We start from the raw sequence: 22,655 nt of genomic DNA, 5'->3' as shown, positions 1-22,655 counted from the left end.
TAGCTTATAGAAACGAAAAGAAATTTAATGCTTTGTTTGGTTATAAAAATAAACTTCATGAAATTTAATGCTTTGTTTGGTTAAAAGAAGAAAATGAAAAGAAAGAAAAAGGAAAGAAATTAAAGAAAATAAGAGAAGAAAAAAATTTAAAAAACATTTCTTTTTTATATGTTTGTTTGAGGAGAAAATTAAAAAAAAAAAACTAAAATTATATTTAATATATCTAATAAAATAAATAGAAAAAGTTTGGAATGTCATATATATCCATGTTATGATAATATATATAAACATACTTTCTTTAATTATTTTAAATAAAAATAAAAAGAAATTTAATAAAATAAATTTACTAAATTTAAGTTTAATAATCAAAACAAATGTAATACAAATTATTAAAATAATAATTAATTAAATATAAATATAATTTATGATATATTTATATATGAATTATTTTTTTGAATTTTGATCCTACGAAATAAAAAATTTAATAAAATGATGAAATAAAAAATTTAATAAAATGATAAAGTGGGTTAATCACTATTACTTAATTACTTTTATAAATTTTACGAAATATATGTCATACTATTTTACTTTATTATTTTATCAACTTTTTAGTTTTAAAAAATGATAAAATTGTGAAAGAATAGAAAAAGAAAAGAAAATAAGAAAAAAAATTTATTGATTGTTGATTGATTGATTGAATTGTATTGAATTATGAAGGTAAAACTAAATATATAGAGCATTGACATATGAAAGATAAAAGCAAATAAAGATAAGACAAAGATAAAGATAAGATAAAGACTAAAATTACAATTGAATTTGTGTATTCTGTTGGGATGAATTTGTGGGCCGTGAGACGTCTTTATTGTTGTCATGGACTAAGGTGGAATAGTAGTTTAATACGCCCCCACAAGCTGGAGGATGAAAGATGTCAAGAACACTAAGCTTATTCAGATTAAGATGGAAGGATCGAGAAGACAAATGCTTGGTGAAGATGTCAGCTAGTTGCCCAGAAGAGGGAATTGGGATAAGTTTCATCACTCCAGCTTGAACTTTTTGTCGAACTAAGTGACAATCAACCTCTAAATGCTTGGTCCGTTAATGAAAAACTGGGTTAGCAGCAATATGAAAAGCACTCTGATGATCACAATATAAAACTGGTGGGCGAATAGGAGAGATGCGTAAAAATTGTAACATATTTAGCATCCATTGAAGTTCACAAGTTGTGTTGGCAAGTGTACGATATTCTTCTTCCATGGATGAATGGGCAATGGTGGTTTGTTTCCTGGTCTTCCAAGAGACTAAAGAATTGCCTAAGAAGAAACAATAACCTGTTAAAGATCGCCGAGTGTCAGGACATCCGGCCCAATCAGAGTCACTGAAGTCGAGAAACTGAATTTCTAATTTCCTTGGAAAAAAAAGTCCTTTGTCGGAACTAGTTTTCAGATATCGTAACACATGCTTGGCAGCTTGAAGATGAGGTTCAGTAGGAGATGCCATGAATTGACTTAATTGTTGAGTGGCATACATGATGTCCAGTCGAGTAGTGGTGAGATAGATAAGACGGCCAACCAAACGGCGATATACAAAAGAATCAGATAGCAGGAGACTTTTGTCTTGATATAGTCTTGTGGTACTATCCATTGGAACAGAGGCAGGTTTAGCACCTAATAAATTAGAATCCTCCAAAAGATCAAGACAATATTTTCTCTGAGATAAGCAAATTCTTTTCACTAATTGAGCAACCTTAATACCCTAAAAATATTTTATTGGGCCCAAGTCTTTAATTCGGAAGTGTTGGTGCAAAATAGACTTAATGGCAACAAGTTCATAAATGGAATTATCAGTGTTAACAATATCGTCAACATAGACTAAAAGGATAGAAATTTGATCACCAATGAATTTAACAAATAGACTATAATCAGATGAGGTCTGCTGATATCCATGAGATAGCAAAAGATGAGAAAGTTTGTCATACCACATACGACTAGATTGTCGCAAACCATACAGTGACTTTAGTAGCTTACAGCATTGATTCGGTTGAGGTGATGTAAATCCGGATGGCAAAGTCATATAAACATCCTCAGAAAGATCCCCATGCAAGAAAGCATTATTGACATCCAACTGATGTATGGGCCAATGCTTCATAGAGGCCAATGCCAAAACTAATCTGATGGTGGCAGGCTTCACAACAGGGGAGAAAATTTTCAAGAAATCAACACCTTCAGTTTGAGTGAACCCTTTAGCCACAAGACGTGTTTTATATCGATCAACTGAACCATCAGGTTTGCGTTTGATGCGATAGACCCATTTACAGCCAACCAGCTTAACCTCTGCAGGGCAATCAACAAAACGCAAAGTTTTGTTCAGCTCAAGTACATCCAACTCATCTTTCATAGCACTACGCCAATTAGAGTGTTGATTGGCGTCCTTAAAAGACTTTGGCTCAACATCAAAATGTAGAGATAAAAGAAACTTTTTATGTGAAGATAAAAGAGAAGAAAAAGACATGACTGAAGATAAAGGATACTTGCACTTTGAGGAAGATTGATTTGTAGAGATGAGAGAGGAATTACACAAGTAATCAGAGAGATATGCTAGAGGTCGATGAGGCCGGTCGGAATGACGAGGATGGGGTTGCTTAGGTGGTGAAGAGGGTGACGGAGGATGAGGACGTGATGGTGGACTGGTGTCTAGTGCGGAAGGAGAGATGGGTGTGTGTGTTGAAAGAGATTCGGTGGTCATGAGTTCAACTTGGTTAGGAAACGACAGTGAGTAAGAAGGAGAGGTTGTTGGAGAAAATAAAGAATTAGATGGAGTTAGGTCAATGGGTATAGGTGAGGGATCAACTGGAAGACTAACTGAATCTTGTTTTTGAGAATGCGTGTTTGGCAATGTCGGAATGAGTGTATGGAATTGGACATTTTTGGTGGCTAAGGGCAAGATTATTGACATCTTCCATCCACCATCCTGGATAAGTTCCGATGAAATTGTTGAGGAAGACCCGTCTAACGTGGTGACGCAGAGGGAGATGCGTGCAGCGGAGCTACAGCTGCCGGCAAAAATATAAAAGGAGATGCTTTGCTTGAGCAGCGATCTTTAAAAAAACAAAAAGAAGAAAGAAAAAATAAGCGTGTAGAGCGCAATGAGATTGATCTTCGGAGGGCACGTATGGCGCAATAAGATTGGTCTTCAAAGGGCGCGTAGAGAGCAATAAAAGAGGGCGCGTGGAGCGCAACAAGAGTGCAGATGGAACTACTAAAACAGATGCAGATTAAATTGCTGAAACAAAATGCAGACATGACTGCTGAAACAGAATGCAGACGAAACTCCCGGAAGAGTGCAGATGAAACTGCCGGAAGAAGGCGCAGACATGCCATAGTGACTATTCCATGAATGATAGTTGTTTTCTGTTAGAACAGGTGTAACCAAGACGGATATTGGATTTTTACTTGGATGAATGTAATAGAGATTGGTTGGATTCTGAGCTAAATTAAAAGATTGATTATTCATCGTGGGAAGAGGTTGAAAAAGAAGTAAGGTGATTTATCACCAGAAAGATGATAGCTTATGTATCCTCTTCAAGGAGGATATCAAGGCTCTCATACCATGATAAAATTGTGAAAGAATAGAAAAAGAAAAGAAAAGATGAAGAAATTTTTATTGATTGTTGATTGATTGATTGAATTGTATTGAATTATGAAGGTAAAACTATATATATATATATAGTATTGGCCTATGAAAGATAAAAACAAATAAAAATAAAATAAAGATAAGATAAAAACTAAAATTATAATTGAATTTATGTATTCTACCAAATAAAAAATTGAGGTATCTAAAAAGAAGGAAAGGAAAGTAGGCATTTGATTAAGATGCATTTAAATGCAAGTCACATATGAGAACTTGCATATGCTTTACTCATATCCATAGACACACAAATCCACCAACATTCAAATTTAAACTATAAAAAAATGTACAAATAAATAAAATGGCTAAAGAGTACTTTAACTAAGGATCATCTCTTCCTTGCATTCAAAATCTGGTCATCTGCATATTATTATAATTTTTGTCAAATAAACTAAGCTGGCCCAATCTGGGTGCAATTTTACTACCTGGGGATTGAGGAGATAGCATTTCAAGTTCCTTCAGGCTTTTATCTTTCTCGTCAGCAGTTATCTTAATCTTTTCTAATCCAATGGCAACTTCTCTTTCTATATTTTCCTGTCTCTTAAACTCTTTTTCAGCAGCTTTAGTTTGGGCCTCAATCCTAGCTCTCTCAATAGAATCAGCATCAGATTTCTTCTGCAAATGTGAGTTGCGATTGCCTCGTCTTTCCAGTTTATTAGCACCAGATTTATGTACACGTCCTCTTGATCCTTTGTGCATGCCTCTTGGAATCACTCTGAATGTAGCACTAAAAGTTGGTGTGTAACAAATTCTCGCAAGTCTTTGAGGTGGCTTGTTGGATAAGGTATCATTTTCTTGATTCATACTTTTTCCAAAATCTTGTTCACAATTCAAACTTCTCTCAAACTCTTCCCATTTACCCTCAAATATTTGGCTGAGCTCCATTGCAATTTTATAAACTTCATCACCACGGGCATAGTATATCATGGAGTTACAGAAGGTCAATCTGACATCAGCCACAAAATCCTCCATGAAAGGATAGCTATTTGACTCGAGCTTGGATTTAATTGTGCCTAAATCCATGGGATGTGTTATGATATCAAAATAATCAGGGATTTGGAACAAAACAGGATCCACCGGCTGATTGAAAAGCCATCCATGTTTGTGAGAGGACAAAACATTGAGAATGATAGAACATTGGCGAGATGCTTTCAAGTCCATGGTCCTCCTCATCTTCTGCTTCTTTTCCTTTCGGCACTCTATAGCCTCTGCTCCTCTTTTGAGGGATGCAACTGCTTCAATGTCACTCATTCTCACGAATTTGTTCACAACGCACTTCTCTTGCTACACGTTCTTTTTCTTATTCTTTAATAAAATTATGAAAGAATAGGAAAAGAAAAGAAAAGATGAAGAAAATTTTATTGATTGTTGATTGATTGATTGAATTGTATTAAATTATGAAGGTAAAACTAAATATATATAGAGTATTGGCCAATGAAAGATAAAAGCAAATAAAGATAAGATAAAGATAAGGTAAAGGCTAAAATTATAATTGAATTTGTGTATTCTAGTGGGCTGAATTTGTGGGCCGTGAGACGTCTTTATTGTTGTCATGGAATAAGGTGGAAGAGTTTAATAAAAAAGAGAAAAGGACAAATAGATCCCTGACCTTTTGCCCCGCGGACATTTTCGTCCCTGACCATTGAAAAATACTTTGAGAAAAGGACAAATAGGTCCCTGACTTTTTGTCTCGCGGACATTTTCGTCCCTGACTATTGAAAAATACTTTTAAGTCCCTGACCTTCTCAAAACTTGGACGGATCAGTCCCTCCGTCCAAATGCCTTCGTCAGGGACTGATCCGTCCAAATGCCTCCGTCAGGGATTGATCCGTCCAAGTTTTGTGAAGGTCAGGGACTTAAAAGTATTTTTCAATGGTCAAGAACAAAAATATCCGCGAGACAAAAAGTCAGGACCTATTTGTCCTTTTCTCTAATAAAAAATATTGACCTTTTTCATTTGAATATTTTGTCTTTTAATAAAGGATATAATTATAATTTACTTTGATGCATTCGTCCCACTCTCAGTTTTTCAATAATTGAGGTGAGAAAATTTTAAATTTGAGATCTATATAGTATATACACTTTTTCTTTCTCTCCATTTTCCTTGTCAACCAAACCAATTTTCTTCTCCATTTTCTTGACGGAAATTATTTTCTTTATGGACTGCATGTTGGTGTATTGGCTGGATATTGGCCAAGGAGGGGAATTGCCGATGGGTGGAGCTCACCCTCAACATGCCGGGGCGTGGTGACTGCGCGGGAGAGCGAGGTGGCAGCACGCCAGCAACACGAGGGAGGCGTGTTGACTCACCACGCGGGGGGCGTGGTACGTTGGGTGACTCACCACGCAGGGGCGTGGTACATGGAAGACCGTGAAACGCAGCAGAGTTGCGCAGACTTCCAATGCCGCTGAAAGTACCACGCGGAGGGCGTGTTGCCAGTCCTGCCTGCATGCAGGGGACAACCCCCACCCCAGAAACCAGCACCAGTTTGAGACCTTCATATATATATATATATATGCATTCGGTGAGCTTCATTGCAGCAATGAAGTGTTTCTTCTTTTCCTCCTATTGAGCTGAAGCCAATATAAGAGAGAAGGAAAAAAGGAAGTCAGTGTGTGTTTGTGTTAGTGTAGGTCGAAGGAAAAAATATATTAGTTTTAAAGATTAAAAAAAATGGTACGTAATTATCTGGCGCTTGAAGAACATATTATCAACTATTTGGATCATCCTATTTATGTAAGTGAATAATTTTTTTTTTTGCTGTATTTAAAGTTTATTTTATTTTTTATGTTTTTATATTTTTTTATGCATATATATTTTGTAATTTGAATATTATTGTGTAATTTATAAATATTTTAAGAATATAACAATAATTTTTATAAAATAAACGTTGATAATAATAATAAGATGTATAATTTGTTATAATTTTTGTTATTAGTTGAAGAATAAAAAAAAATATTTTGACTTTGTAAAAAAATATATGTTGCGTATGAGTAAGTAAAAATAGTATATGATATTATATTGTTATTAAAAAAATAATATATTATATTATAAAATAGTATATTATATTATGTTGTTATTAAAATAGTATATTATATTATAATTAAAAAATTGAAAAAATAAATAATTATTAAATATAATACGTAGATAAATATTATATTATATTATATTATATTATATTGTTACTAAAAAATTAAAAAAATAAATAATTTGATAAAATAAAAATTATTAAATAATATGTAATAGATAAATATTATTAAATATTGTTATTGCATAAATATGTTAATGTTTATTAAAATATTTATAAGGATTATTATTTAATTAATGTAATATATATCTTTGTTGATGCAGCCTAACAGGAATTTGTTGGTACGTAAACTGGATCCGTCACAGACGTGGAATCCGATGGTGGAGAACTACTTACGCGCCACGGGATTCTTCCACGTCTCTAGAATTGGAATCATAAGAGGATTTCACCTCATGCTAAATGCTCTGGTTGAAAGGTGGAGGCCTGAAACCCACAGCTTTGTATTGCCGATCGGTGAGGTTACAGTGACATTGGAGGATGTCGCTCATATTTTCTGTTTGTTAGGGTCGACCCTATTCACGGACAAGTCGACCGCATATGCCCATGCGAAATATCTACCATTGCTTCGCGATTTCGAGCAGATCCATACTTATAGTTGGGGGGCAGCATGTCTCGTGCATCTTTACAGAGCACTATGCCGTACATCACGATATGATACAAAGGAGATGGATGGCCCTCTGAATCAGTTGTTTGTTTGGGCATGAGAGCGAATGCCGTGTCTTGCTCCCGTACCGAGACAAACCCTTCCACCGGCCGAGATATCAGTTGCCAGGAGGTAATAAGTCTTATTTTAGTCGTGTGTTATATTCATGATGCATGTTTTAGATATGGTGAGTTATTTAAATTTTTTCAATTAATAATGTGTCAGGTGGAGTCATTCGGAACGGACCACAGCATGGTTATCCAAGACCGTAGAGACATTCAGGCATGATATAGACTACATGCAGGAGGTAAATAGTTATGGCTTTTCTGTTCCTTTTTTCCAACCATTATTGTTACGGTTCTAATATGCCAATAATACTGTGGCAGTTTGAGTGGCGGCCGTACCACGGATTGATCGTTCCGGACGAGTTGCATCCCCATCTTGAGGTGTGTGACATCGTTGCTCCATTGTTGTCGTTCGAGTGTGTCGAGTGGCACCCTGCGGACCGAGTGATGCGACAGTTTGGATATGCACAACCTCCTCCGCGGGCAGCAAGGGATATTCCACTTGATCAGCATTGCATCGTTCTACGTGGAGTGCAGCTTCATGACTGGACAGTTTTGCATGGGCCATGGATAGAGAAGTGGGCCAACAGGCGGCACAGTCGATTGCGGGATCAGCACCCCCTTCCGACCTGGGATTTTTTACCGACGGTGGAGTACTGGGATTGGTACGTACGCTCTTATAGACATCTGTTGAGATTGACGCAGTACGTTACTCATGATCCACAGCCACCTACCCCACAGCCACCTGTCCCACAGCCACCCGCCCCACAGCATGCAGTGTTTGCGCCGATTCCTTACTATATACCACAGCCACCGGCCTACAGTCATGGTAACCATCACACTCAGGGCAGCCACCATTCTCAGCACTCTCAGCATAGCCACCACTCTCAGCACTCTCAGCACAACCACCACGCTCAGGGCAGCCACCATTCTCATCACTCTCAGCACAGCCACCACGCTCAGAGCAGCCACCATTTTCTGCACAGTGACCACGGTCAGTCCAGCCAGCATCATGATCCCATACTTACCATTCCGTCCGGTACAGGTTGGTTTGACTTCTCCAGCGGCGGACACGGAGATCAGCAACTACAGCATTGGACCAACGCTGGTTTGGGTGGCTGGTCAGATTTTAGTGGTATCACTTCACTGTCGGTGTCAGCTGATCCACATAGGGCATCAGTTGATATGGCTCATGGTTTGCTGGGTCGTACTACCGACCACACGTCAGGGAGTACGTCATGTGATAGTGGTTTTATCCATCGTCAGCGGGCATACGCAGTTCTTGACACGTTCAAGCCCGGATCATCCACTCCAGAAGAGGTAGGCGGGTCGACCGCTCCGACAGATGCAGGTGGGTCGGCCGCTCCTACAGAGACAGGTGGGTCGGCCGCTCCTACAGAGGCAGGTGGTTCGGGAGCTCCAGGGGTGGATGACTCAGTTCGAGGTCACCCATATGACCTACGGACGGAGCGAAATCCACCTGATAGGTATACTCCATCACGGTTCGGTCTGGGCGTTATGGGTAAGGGACTGAACTACTTAGCTGGAAAGAAGTGAGCTTCGGTTTAGGTTATCTAGATTTTATTTTCAGAATTAAGTTAAGATAACTCATGTTTAATGTTTGGTTTGTTAACTTATGTAACCCGTAGTTCTTTTTTTGTATATTAACTTAAGTAAATCAGTTAATGAGAATATTAAGTAGAAATTAAATTATCAATAGATAGACTTCATCTGAAAAATACAAACATGTCTGATTTCAAAAGCATCAACTGACAAAATGATGGTAAATTAAAAAGTACAAACATGACCATATTAAACTATGAACCAGTACCACTCGGTCCAGCACGCTGTGGACACCTACTCCGACTATGACCCTGAGCACCACAGAGACGGCATATCCGATGACCACGCATGTCACGTGAGTCCATTTCATTCAAGTATCGGGTCAGCTTGGGCCTGCCTTTAGACGTTCGCCTCAGGGCGGGATTAGCGACCAATGTCGGTCCCTCATAAGCAGGCAATGTCTCGGGATCTCCTAATAGTGTGAACTCAAATCTATAAACCTTACGAACTTCCTTCATCTTGTACACATCATGCACATACAACTGCCAATCGAGACGCTGGTTAGCACAGCAAGCAATAACATGGCGACATGATATTCGTTCAACCTGAAAGTGTCCACAGCCACACGTCCGTCACGCAAGATCAACAACTAACACCTTTTCAGTAGTCATTTCGCGCACCTCAAACACCTTATTTCGTCTATCAAAGCGGTGCACAACTATATTCCTAGCCTGTTGCATACTTGCTTTTATCCGCTGTTGCGCAAATGCGGAGTACGTATATCCAGCACGCTTGCGTTCATGAGTCTCGGCACTTTTTCGCGTAAAGAGTTCATTTAACCTATAATATGTTGCTCGGACCAGCGGCAACACAGGTAGATTACGGGCACCCTTCAACACTGAGTTAATGCACTCGACAAGGTTCGTTGTCATATGGCCCCATCGATGTCCCTCATCGAATGCCAATACCCAATGTCTGAGTCCGATGGCATCGCACCACCTGACATATGCCTCGCCTCGCTCTTCCAACCTCTTATAATTGATATTGTACTCCTCCACCGTTCTTGAATACCCTATGTTGACAACAAGCTTCTACAAGTGAGGAACTTTGAATGCCCTTAGGAAGTTACTGCCGATGTGTCTTATACAAAACATCCACCATGCTCTTGGAGGTTGCCAGTCACCACCGGAACGATTAACTGCTGCCCGTATTGACTCATGCCGGTCTGAGATCATACCCATCCCGTCTTTTCTAACAACATACGTTCGCAGATTTCTGAGAAAGAAGTGCCACCCATCAGCTGTCTCCCCTTCCACCAAGGCAAAGGCGATAGGCACAATGTTCTGGTTCCCATCTTGTGCAACAGCGACTAGAAGTGTACCTTTGTATTTTCCGTATAGGTGTGTGCCGTCAACCTGAACCAGGGGCTTGCAATGCCTGAATGCCCTAATGCATGGAGTGAAACTCCAAAATACACGATGCAGTATTTTTACACCTTGTGCCTCTTCATTCCCGTTGTACAATGGTCGTGTTTCTATTTGGACAACTGAACCAGGCATCTTTTGCACCATGATCGAGAGCCACCATGGCAAGGCTTGGTAAGAATCCTCCCAACCACTGAAAATGTTGGCTATTGACTTCTGCTTTGCCAACCAAGCCTTTCGGTAACTGATGGTATAGTTGAACATCGATTGGACTTCTGCAATTATAGATTTCACCTTGATGGTTGGGTCCGTCTCGACCAATGGCCTTATAGCCTCAGCAACTGTATCTGAGTCCAACTTGGAATGATCTTGTGAAATCGTTCCGATCGTGCACGTGTGCCTTCCGTTGTATCTATGTATCTCCCAACAGCCTTTTTTCCGTATCAAGCTGGCTCGGATAAGCCAATCACATCCACGCCCGTACATCTTGCATTTTGCATAGAACGTCTGTGACTCAGACTCATACACCTCATAGTCAACTCCTTTAGATATAGTGAAATTTCTAATTGATGCGACGACCGACTTTCTACTACTGTATTCCATTCCAATCCGGAACTCTCCGTCCTCAGGATCAGCAGCGCCTACAGAAAGTCAAAATCATCATTTAACCCTAGAGCCAACGTATAAACTAACAAAAACTTATTATTTAGTCAACACGTACCTATGTTTGCATATTCCGGAAACTCGGGGGCATGCATGGCCTCGAGATCCAACTCACGCATAAAAGGTGGAACGTCCATCGGTTGACTGCTCGACGGATGAACTACTACATTCTCTGCTGCTGCCTCAACTCCCACATCACCATCCTCATCTTCGTCGCCGGCCTCATAAGTGGCTTCGAAGTCCTCTTCGCTATCACTATTCATTCCTTCGTACACTGCAGCTCTATCATCATGTATGTCTATATCGTTTTGAACCGCTACTGCCTCTACAGTTTCAAACTCAACGTACAACTCAATCTGTGGGTGTCGCATCTGAGTATGCCGATGAATTTGAAACATATTCTGCATACTCGCTTCATCAGTGATCGGCATGGCATCAAACTTATTAGACCACCAAAAACTACAATCGGATTTCGATACAAAATTCTGCTCACTCTCATTAATGTACCGTTTTCCATGCTTTGACAGAGGCCGTTCTGCAGCTCCATTAACGTCATCGTGCACGGAACCACAAACGAAAACGGATTCTGGGACACAAACCTCACTCCCTCATGAGTATTATGTATTATCTCACCGTTGCGATACACCACCAAGTTTGCGGTGCCCTCCATTACACTAACAATATCCTCAAAGAACACTCAAAACACACTCAAATCTTCTTCAGTATGCAAAATACTACCGGACTCTGCCTTATATAGAGAGGTGCACTTAATACGCCCGCCACGTGCTGACTCAGCACGCCCCCCACGTGTTGCATACTTGGACCAATGCATGTTCGCCACGTCAGCACTCCCCCCACGTGCTTCCCCTTCTCCGCCAACCAGTAATCGCCACGTCAGCACGCCCCTTGCGTGCTGACTCAGCACGCCCCCTGCGTGCTTCCCCTTCTCCGCCAACCAGTGATCGCCACGTCAGCACGCCCCCTGCGTGCTGCCATGTTGGCCCAACCAGATCGAGCCACGTAGCCTCCACGCCCCCCACGTGGTTGATGCAACACGCCTCCTGCGTATTGTACCTCCATCTGACACGTCCATCTTTGTGTAATACACACAGTTGCTCCATTTTCAGCTAATAAACCATAATGTTTTCCATATTTAAATTAATGAGCCTTTTCTTGACACCCACTTTTTTCCCTTTTCATTTTTTCTTTGAACCAAAGGATGGCTTAAGGTGTGGAAAGATGAGATACAAGTGGGTGATACCGTGATAGAAGAACAAAGGAAGAAAGAAAGAAAGAAGACCATAAAAGCACTGACACCAGCAATTTGCAAGTCAACCTTCCACAGTCAAGACAAAAACAAACACACACAAAGCCGCCATTCAATAATTCATTATCCAACCAATCAAAAACTAGAAAATTGATATAATTTATTTCCATCTCACAACTTCACAAACCCAGAAAACAAAACCAACCACCATGTCTCTAACCACATTCTCTTCCTCCTCCTCCTTCTTCTTCTTCTTCATCATCAATTTCATCTTCCTCTTCAATCTTCACCCTTCAATTGCACAAAGCCAAAACCAACGAGTAACCTTCTCTTCATTCAACAGCTCAGACTCTCCATGGAGTCCAACTCAGAACAAATTCCTTATCTCACCAAACAGAAACTTCACTGCTGGCTTCTTCCCCCTTCCGAATTCCCCAAACCACTTCACCTTCTCCGTTTCGTTCGCCAAAGTTCCCCAATCTTCAAACCCTATCGTTTGGAACGCCACATCCACCAACCTCACCTCCAAATCTTCGCTTCAAATCACCACCAATAATCAAATCCTCCTCAACGGTCTCCCATTATTTGTTAACCCTAACCGCTCATCTTCTTCCCAATCGAACAACGCATCAACGATTCAACTCGTTCTCACCGACGACGGAAACTTGAAATTCGGAGATTCGAACAGCTTCGATGACGCTACCAACACTATCCTTCCCAATCAAGACGTCAACTCAACCGAGCTTGTATCTAACAACGGGAGATTCAAGTTCGTTAACTCTTCGTTTCTTGTTCTTGCTTCGAACAACGAGCAATACTACACGACGCCGAGTCCGTTCTTGAACATGGATAATTTGGGGATGATGAATATGCAAGGTAACTCGTTCCTCACCTCGGATTACGGTGACAACAGGTTCCGGAAACTGGTGCTCGATGACGATGGGAATCTAAAGATCTATAGCTTCTATCCTGAAGAGAATAATCAGTGGAAGGTTGTGTGGAGAGCGATATGGGAAATGTGCCATGTCAAAGGAAGGTGCGTTTCTATGATTCTATTCACAAATAGTTGACTTTCACTAGTACACGTGATGTGTACGCCATTAAATACTTACAAATAAACAATTAGTTACATGATTGTCAAAAGTAAATTATTTTAGAAAAAGAAATTACTAAAGTTTATATTATTTTATGTATATTTTTTTAAAAAATTTTATAGATATAAAAAAGATTTTTTATTTTTATTGATTAATTTTTAATATAGGTGCGGTTCTTATGCTATTTGCGTAACAAGTGATGGTTTGAACGTGACTACCACTTCTTGTGTTTGCCCCACCGGGTTCGCCGCAAACAACGGTGTTCCCGACCGTGGCTGCACACGGAAGAAACCACTCTCCAAGAACACCGGCTTCATCAGGCTCGATTACGTGAACTACACAGTCTCCGGCGACGGCAGCACCATGAACCAGTTAAGCGGCTCCCAGAATTTCTCTGTCTGCGAAGCCACCTGCAAAACAAACCCCAACTGCTTGGGATTCGGATTCAAGTACGACGGATCAGGTTTCTGCGTTCCGCTAATCGGTAAAGAGCTTCAATACGGTTACTGGTCACCGGGCACCGAGACCGCGTTGTTCATCAAAGTAGATGAATCAGAATCAGAAGAAAGCTCCAATTTCGTTGGGCTGACGGAGGTTATGCAAACGAGTTGCCCGGTGAGGATAAGCCTGCCGCTGCCACCGAAGGACTCGAACGCCACCACGAGGAACATCATCATAATCTGCACGCTATTTGCGGCAGAGCTTATTTCTGGTGTGGCTTTCTTCTGGTCTTTCTTAAAGAGATACATCAAATACAGGGACATGGCCACTACTTTAGGCCTTGAACTCTTACCTGCTGGTGGCCCCAAAAGGTATACTTTGGTTATAGATTTCGAAAATGTTTGGTAAAAAAAAAATTAACCAAAAACAACCAGTACTTACCTTATTAACTAAGGTTAAATAAGACAAATTCTGGCAGATTAATATATTACCATGGCTGTATATTAATTTAAGAAAAGTATAGGAAATCAACAATATTTTTAAATAATGTGAATTAATATGGTTAAAAGAGTAAATTAATCTTAAATTTAATTAGTAGCATTAAATTAGAGTGTAGTGTATTTTAATGTAATTGGTAGTTGTTCATATTGTTCAAAATCATCATTGTTTACCTAGTATTCCCCGTTTAATTTATTGTATCAATGGATAATAGGTTCACTTACTCTGAGCTCAAGGCCGCAACCAATGATTTTTCCAACCTCATTGGAAGAGGTGGATTTGGGGCGGTTTACCGAGGCGAGTTGCCAGACCACCGCGTCGTCGCTGTCAAAGTCTTGAAAAACGTTTCAGGTGGCGACGCGGAGTTCTGGGCCGAGGTGACCATCATTGCCAGAATGCACCACCTCAATTTGGTTCGACTATGGGGATTCTGTGCGGAGAAAGGACAAAGAATTCTCGTGTACGAGTACATCCCTGGTGGCTCATTGGACAAGTACCTCTTCAGGTTGAACAATTCTAAAAAAGGCGACTCAAATACACAGCAAGAGAAGCCTATTTTGGATTGGAATATGAGGTATAGAATTGCTCTTGGTGTAGCCAGATCTATTGCATATTTGCATGAAGAGTGTTTGGAATGGGTTCTACACTGCGACATCAAACCCGAAAATATTCTTCTAGGCGATGACTTTTGTCCTAAGATATCGGATTTTGGACTCGCTAAGTTAAGGAAAAAAGAGGATATGGTAACAATGTCCAAGAGGAGGGGTACTCCGGGATACATGGCTCCTGAATGGATTACTGCGGATCCAATAACATCAAAGGCTGATGTATATAGTTTCGGAATGGTGTTGTTGGAGCTTGTGAGTGGAGTTAGAAACTTTGAGAGTCCTGAGTCTATGGTTAGAAGTGATGAGTGGTACTTTCCAGGTTGGGCTTTCGATAAGATGTTCAAGGAAATGAGGGTCGAGGACATTCTTGATGGTCATATTAGGGAAATGTATGATACAAGGGCCCATTTTGAAATGGTTAATAGGATGGTGAAGACTGCTATGTGGTGCCTTCAGGATAGGCCTGAGTTGAGGCCTACAATGGGGAAAGTGGCTAAGATGTTGGAAGGAACTGTGGAGATTACTGATCCCAAGAAGCCCACCGTGTTCTTCCTTGGGGAAGAGTAGATGGGATGATTGTATTTTCTAAAACTCATCAAATGTTTGTCTTTTTTACATTTTTCATGGGCATGGCTATTTATGTTTTATGCAAGCATAATAATAAGCTTTTTTTTCCCAAATAAACTGTGCAAAAACTTTTTATCCAGTACTTAAATAGTTATTTCAACTATTGAATTTGATTACTTAATCATATATATATATACAATAAATATACATGATAGTGAAAATCTAAGCATGTCTTTGTTTTTCTTTCCTTAATCTTTGATTGAAAAATGGTCAACACTCCCTTACAATGGTGGAGCTAAATAGATTAAAATATGAAGATTAAAAGTGGTTTTGCTACACAATCAATTAGTCATGCATCTCTACAAAAGTACAAACCAACAATAACAACAAATCCTCCTATGCAATCCATTAGCAACAACATTAGTCATGCATCTCTCTTCAATTAAGGGATTCGAGTTTCATCGATTTGCGATAAATTAGTCATTGATTTACCAAGCTAAAAACACTGTGAGAAATAAAAAAATAATTAATAGTGCAAATATCTATTAATGTACCATTTTATTAATAATTTTGTGTTCAAGTAATTTGATATATTTTGTCTATATATAGTGTCTGCTGTTGGATTTTATTTGTTTTATTCTTGCTACCTTCGTTTAAATAAATAATTTTGGACATATTAATTCATTATATATATATATATATATATATAAATGAATAAATGAATTGCGAGAATTTTGATACACATTTTTTTCTTAAGGTATATATTAATAGTCACATCAATAGAATTCTAACTTAGAAAAAGGAAGGAGAAAAAGTTTCATGCCGAGAATTTTATTTGTAAAAAAATTGATTTTGTTCAAACGGTATCGTAAATACAAGTGTTAATTCAGTCACGTCACTTGGCATGTATGGACGTGGTGCACGGAAAACGCACTATGTAGGACCGCACCATATAAATACTCACTCTCACTTTCTTTCATCCCTTTCTCCCACGAACTTCCATAACCGTTCCTTCACTCTCCCTCTCCAGTCAACAACTAACAATCAAATTTCACTTTCTCTGCGTTTTCTCAGTAACCAAACACCAATGACAACCACACTCAGAAGATCGAAGCGTAAGCATAATCTTGAGCCAGCACCAAAAATCACTGGAAAGAAGCTTCGGTCAAACCTCCCTCGCCGGCGACGGTGCCAGATCTCACCGGTGGTTATTGTTTCCACTAGATTCAATGCTTCCAGAGAAAATCCTTGTTTCTCCGGAAAATCAATGGATTCTGATTCTTGCTCTGACGACTTTGCCGGCGGCGAAGCTTCGTGTAACTCGAGCAGAGCTTCCGCTGTTTTCGCCGGAAATGGAGGTTGCTCCAAATCGAGCGAGAAATTGCAATGCGAAATATCGAGAAATCGAAGATTCGGGAAGCAAAATGAAAGTGAAGTGTCGGAGTCTTCGTGTGTGGACTCCAATGACAGAGTTCGCGAACGGAGCAGGAGCTTGATTCTGAAGTTCAGAAGTGAAAAGGAGAGACGAAACGATGAATTCTCCGAAGCATGCACGAAATCTGAGATCACTTGCGAGGATGCAAAGTCCGGTAACCGAAATTTGAAAGCGTCGTCGGAAACGAAGAACAATCACGACGTCGTTTCGTTTAGCTCCTCTGGTGCTCGTGCGACGTCGTTTGAGGAGGGAAAGAGCATATCAATCTGCAAGATAAACAGAGAATCGGAATTAGAATTCTCTCAAGGTTCGAGAAACCACCGCGAGGATGATAGTAACTGTGTTGATTTGATAGCAAAATCGAAGATCAATCAAAGTACGAATAGCTCCGATCTCAATTGCACGGAGCAATTGCGATTCTCATATTCCAACGAAGACGAAGATGACGAAGACGATGAGTCAGAGTACTATTCGAGTCAGGGAACTGTGCTCTCCGATCTTCGCTCAGAGATGTTCAGCTTCCCTGAGTGTTCAGAACTTGAGCTTTCTGATTACACTCCGTCGCTATTCATTGATTCAGGAAGCCAATTCTCGCAGGGATCCGTTGGTGAAACTCCTTCTCCAACTCACTCGTTATTTCTTCAGTTCCGTAACGAGTTCACCACGCTAATTATAACTTCTCCATTCAACAATAATTCTTCCAGCGTCAAAGATGAGGTCGTTCCTATTCATTCCAAGGTAGTAATAATAAATGTTTGCGTGTTTCAGCTTCTTCAGAGCTCAAACTCATCAGTTATTATATTTTTTAATATTCGGTTCTGTTCTAGTCATATGAGAAGTTCTTAATTATTTATTTTTTCTTGTGTCTTGATTTTCTGAATTTAGTTTGTGAAGTTCGATGATTTGGACGAAGAAGAAAGCTACCTGATGCTGAGAGAGAGGGAGAGGAAGCAAGTTCTTCTGTGGAATTATACAGATAGCTATTTTTCTACCACTGAATTCGGGGACCTCGTGATTCAGCAACGCTCTCAAATGGTACACTGGATCGTTGAGGTTAGTTTTTTTTTTGTTTTGTTTTTTGGTATTACACTTATGTTATTTGAAGTTTTGAACATCATATCTGAAAAGTAAATTATATTAAATAGAACGCTATCATTTTCGTCTTGTTAATCTAAATATAGCACCTGGATATATATAGTTTAATAATGTAGTATTCAACTAAATTTAGTATAGATTTGAAAAACAGTTCCGTGGTGATGATCATTATGTTCTTAATTCTGTTATCGTTTTTATTTCTATTTTTTCCTCAACAAATTAATGGATTGCCTTTGAAAAGAAGTTAAGAACTGCTCATGCTTTTTTTATTATTTGCTTGTTGTTTGTTTGTTTCTGTCGTGCTTTTTATTTTGTTACACTGTATTTTCGGTTGCGAAAAATTAAAAGAACACGATGGAAAGGTGAAGACTCTAAACTTGATTCAGTTAGAGTGAACATTCTGCACGGTAAGAGCATTGGAGAACCTCATCAGTATAATCCAATCGTCTCGTGACACGTCAGATTCTGGTTTAATGCATGCATCCACTTTTCTCGTATTCGTGCATGCATGTGGGCGGTTTGGGTTCTTCCAACTCCCAAGACAGTTTTGCGTTTAGCTTGTAGCTATGGCTATATATGGTTGTTGAAGTAGAAATATCAACCGTATATATAGCAGGAGCAACCGTACTTTCTTAACGGTCAAACTCTAGCTAGCTAGTAATCGACCCAAAGGCGTTAAGGTCAAGAAGAAGAGAAAGAGAGAAGAATTAATAGTACTGAAAAAGTTGAAACCGCATTGAAAAAAAAAAAATTGTCAATGAATTATAATTTGGTGTCACCATAATTTAATTATATCATTTTATTATTGAGTTTAAGTTCGTACATATTTTAATTTGTATGATATAATAATGATACATAATTGAAAGATAGTGTAACTAGTTATTATTTATGAATGGAGTTACTACATTAAACATACGTCATCCCTCTATGAAAATTACCAAGTTCGATAATATATTGGTATAGCCGTATAGATATTAGTTTAGAAAAATAATAATTTTACAAAAGTCATTTCTTATTATATGGTCTGTGGATATATATAAAATAGATATAAAACATTATGTTCATTATATATGTATAAATATATAAATTATTTACTAGCGCTTCAAATTGTATTTTTTTAAAGTTAATATTATGAATTTACATTTAGATATATTTATATTTATAAAAAAAAATGTAGTTAAAATGATAAAAAAAAAAAAAGATGATAGTGCATGTGTGCTTGTAAACTACAAAACTTATGCAATTTCTTTTGTGACCAAAAGAATAGCGATAGAAATTTTATAGTAGAAAACGAGTATATTATTATTATTATTATTATTATTATTATTATTATTATTATTACAAAAATATTATTTTTACATTAAAATTAACTTCTAAAATCAGTTATCGTATACTTGTGTATAAATACATGTGTTGTTTATTAATGTACATGTAAGATTGTTGTTATTATTATTATTATTATTATTATCATCGTGAATGCATTTTAAATATTTATTGGTTCTTTTTGTATTTTAGGTATTTAACTATTTATTACTTTATACATGTAATAATATATTTTTTGTGTAATTAATTTTTGGCTCACAAAAAAAAAAAGAATAATGGGGTTAAAGAATTGTTCTGTTAGAGAAGATTGAGAGAGAACAAAAGTGGTTACTGGAATTGTTGTGTTAGAGAGGATTGAGAACACTTAATTTTCTTCATACTTAGCACTCTAAAGAGTTTACTCTATATGGATAGAAAAAAAACCAAAAAGCATAGCTTTATGGAAACGTTGTTGGGCTTTGAATTGCTGGTTCATTTTGTTTGAAATGCTTTAACTAAGAAATTTTCCATAAATGGGCAGCAATCTTATCGAAAACAGCTTCGGCAAGAGACGATGTTTCTTGGAGTCAGCCTCCTTGACCGTTTCTTAAGCAAAGGATATTTTAAAGTCAAGAGAAACCTTCAGATTGTTGGGATCGCTTGCCTCACGTTAGCCACGAGGATCGAAGAAAACCAGCAATATAGCAGGTTCATCATTGAGTCCTTTTCTATTTCTTTCTGGGGAAACGAATCGTGTTAATTTGTTTCTGTGACTGTTTCTGAGCTGCCCGCAGGTGAAGTGATTGAACCAGGATTTAATCCAGTATAATATTTTTCATCACATTTTCTTTTTTAAATTACATGAGCAAAACTACATAAATTTTCTGTATGCATTAATACTATCACTAATCATGAACTGTGTCATAATTTTGAATAATTTAGTCATGATAGTACTATTATCGAAGAATATACGGGAATTGTCCTAGATCAAATATTCGATTGCATACTTTGTTCTATACCAAGCTAATAATTATTTGTAATATATGACTACATGATATGAGTATAGTATTCCACACAAAAAATTTAATGGAAAATAAACTGGATTAATTAGTTGGCTCAAATTGGAACGGATATAGATAACAGACACTAGCTCAGTAGCTTGGCTCTGCTACATCAGCAGGGTTTGTCGTGATTGATGTGTCTCCTCTTCAAGCAGATTGCAACCCATTAGTTTCTCCTGCTCAAATTACTTTTTTTTATTCTTTTCTTTTTGGCTAGCCTGTCCTTGAGTTCATTTAACTGCGAAGTCTTTTGTTCCGTTTCTAGTCTATAATGATAACTTCAACTGTGTGTGGACATTACAGAGTGGAGCAAAAGAATTTTTATATTGGAAGTAATGTGTACAGTAGATGCGAGGTGGTTGCTATGGAATGGGTGGTGCAGGAAGTGCTTAAGTTCCAGTGTTTCATTCCGACCATCTACAACTTCTTGTGGTAAAACATATAACTTTTTCTTTATATTATCACAGCAGGTGTATTATATAATATTTTGTATAAAAGTTAAAATAATATGGAGATTATTAGTTTCAGGGTTTGAACAAAGCCAAAAATGAAGAAAATTTCCGTGAAACATTATGCATATGTAATTATAACTCCAATTCTTTTCTGTTTCCTTTTAGTGTATTATTCACCAATAAAGCTGCAAATATTGGTCCTAAGAACTTACACCGTCTTAAAAATTGTAACTCCCAGCAACTTCAGAAGGAAATAGAGACTAGAGTTCCACTTGGTCCTTTATCATACTTATTTTACCCAAGGTTGTTAAATTCTACAGGTTCTACTTAAAAGCTGCTAAAGTTAATGCAGCTGTGGAGAGGAGGGTCAAGTCGCTGGCAGTTCTGGTACTATCAGCTGAGGAGCAGCTATGCTACTGGCCCTCAACAGTTGCTGCAGCAATTGTAATCCTGGCTTGTCTCGAAGTGGATCAAAATGCCTTCCACAGAGTCATAGGGGTAATCACTATTGCTACAGAACTCTAGGCTTTTCTTTATTTGAATCTTTAATGCGTCAATATAGTCGCCGAATGAATTTTAAGTTTTTAACGTTATATCATATATGCCACACGGCATGTTTAATTTTATACATATATGCTAAGGGCAGATACGCTATCATGAATTCCTGTTTTATTTGGTCATTTTTCTTTTAGCGGTTTACAGCATAGTTTTTACAATCTATATAAATTTGTAATTTGGTTTTTATACTTTTTTTGTCATTATATTTTCGTTTCAATTTGATTAGGTTTTGCTGGTTGAATTCGGAATCATATATATTTTGCTTTTCATAATTTTAGTTCAGGGTGTATGTTGAGTCGAAATTCTGGAAAGAAAGAGAAGGACTAGGAGTGTATCTGAATTTATTTCCCTATCTCCTTTGACTTCTAAATCGTTAACTCACAAAATTTATTTATTTATTTATTTATTGATTATTATTATTATTATTATTATTATTATTATTTGTGAAAGTTAAATGTTTCATCTTTTCTTTTGGCTGTATTATTTTCCATAGAAGCCGCCATCAAGTAGAGAAATTGTGAATAGAATGTCATGTAAGTAATTAATCTTATGATTTTACAGATGCACGTAAGATCAAAAGATGAGAATTTGCATGAATGCATGCAGGTATGGTAACCCGGTTTGTTATATTCTGTTAGTCACTTAATTTCATATGGCAAGAAATCAAAGCCCAGACAGCAATCAGTTTGAAATTAATAATTTCATTTACTAACATTTGATTTCTCCTATTGTTGATTTTTTGGTATTCCTTGATGTCCTTAACAAGAAACTTAGTGTTATCTTCACTTCTCTACAGAGCCTACAGTGGTTAATACGCTATCTATGACAACATTCTAACTGGCATGGAGCAACATCCGCTGAACAATTCAGTTTTTTACGATTGTTCCCTACCCATCTGAAGAAAAATGGCATTCAGATACCGGGTTGATTCTTAATCAGTATTAAATAAATTCATTTGTATCCCTACCTGAGAGGAAGGGAACTCCATTATTTTTCCCATGTAACTATATTGATTGTTCAAAAGTGCTAATAGGTGTAATGACAAATCATACACACATTTTTTTTTTAAAGCTGTGAAAACCTAGCAACGGGATACCCTGCTCCTAACTATTGATGGCTTAAAAGATATATTACAGTTATACAGAA

At 37.9% G+C, this 22,655-nt stretch overlaps 3 protein-coding genes across 3 annotated transcripts; all 3 read left to right on the top strand.

Annotated features, from left to right (window-relative positions):
• The first annotated feature begins 7,090 nt into the window (after positions 1–7,090).
• Positions 7,091–7,477, top strand: LOC140183288 (protein MAIN-LIKE 1-like). Its single transcript, XM_072231327.1, has one exon. It carries the CDS (start codon positions 7,091–7,093, stop codon positions 7,475–7,477), a length of 387 nt encoding a protein of 128 aa, XP_072087428.1.
• A 4,791-nt stretch (positions 7,478–12,268) lies between these two features.
• On the top strand, positions 12,269–15,723 carry LOC112783437 (G-type lectin S-receptor-like serine/threonine-protein kinase At1g34300). Its single transcript, XM_025826384.2, has 3 exons — positions 12,269–13,434; positions 13,660–14,304; positions 14,646–15,723. Exons 1-3 carry the CDS (start codon positions 12,608–12,610, stop codon positions 15,604–15,606), a joined length of 2,433 nt encoding a protein of 810 aa, XP_025682169.1. The 5' UTR covers positions 12,269–12,607; the 3' UTR covers positions 15,607–15,723.
• Positions 15,724–16,689: 966 nt separating this feature from the next.
• LOC112786584 (cyclin-SDS-like) lies at positions 16,690–22,124 on the top strand. Its single transcript, XM_072231326.1, has 7 exons — positions 16,690–17,779; positions 17,927–18,168; positions 18,275–18,326; positions 19,980–20,146; positions 20,803–20,931; positions 21,272–21,449; positions 22,071–22,124. The coding sequence occupies exons 1-7, from the start codon at positions 16,694–16,696 to the stop codon at positions 22,122–22,124; spliced, it is 1,908 nt and encodes a 635-aa protein (XP_072087427.1). The 5' UTR covers positions 16,690–16,693.
• The last annotated feature ends 531 nt before the right edge of the window (positions 22,125–22,655 follow it).

The sequence above is a fragment of the Arachis hypogaea genome, chromosome 20 (genome assembly GCF_003086295.3).
Source record: "Arachis hypogaea cultivar Tifrunner chromosome 20, arahy.Tifrunner.gnm2.J5K5, whole genome shotgun sequence".
NCBI lineage: Eukaryota > Viridiplantae > Streptophyta > Magnoliopsida > Fabales > Fabaceae > Arachis > Arachis hypogaea.
This window is presented reverse-complemented; position numbering and strand designations above follow the sequence as displayed.

Bases quoted from the DNA above. Each gene is read 5' to 3' on its own strand.
- LOC140183288 (XM_072231327.1), top strand. From the start codon at position 7,091: ATGGTGGAGAACTACTTACGCGCCACGGGATTCTTCCACGTCTCTAGA.
- LOC112783437 (XM_025826384.2), top strand. From the start codon at position 12,608: ATGTCTCTAACCACATTCTCTTCCTCCTCCTCCTTCTTCTTCTTCTTC. The intron at 13,435-13,659 runs GTGCGTTTCTAT...TTTTTAATATAG, and splicing joins ATGTGCCATGTCAAAGGAAG to GTGCGGTTCTTATGCTATTT. The intron at 14,305-14,645 runs GTATACTTTGGT...AATGGATAATAG, and splicing joins CCTGCTGGTGGCCCCAAAAG to GTTCACTTACTCTGAGCTCA.
- LOC112786584 (XM_072231326.1), top strand. From the start codon at position 16,694: ATGACAACCACACTCAGAAGATCGAAGCGTAAGCATAATCTTGAGCCA. The intron at 18,327-19,979 runs GTTTTTATTTCT...ATAAATGGGCAG, and splicing joins ATGTTCTTAATTCTGTTATC to CAATCTTATCGAAAACAGCT. The intron at 20,932-21,271 runs GTAAAACATATA...TAAATTCTACAG, and splicing joins ACCATCTACAACTTCTTGTG to GTTCTACTTAAAAGCTGCTA.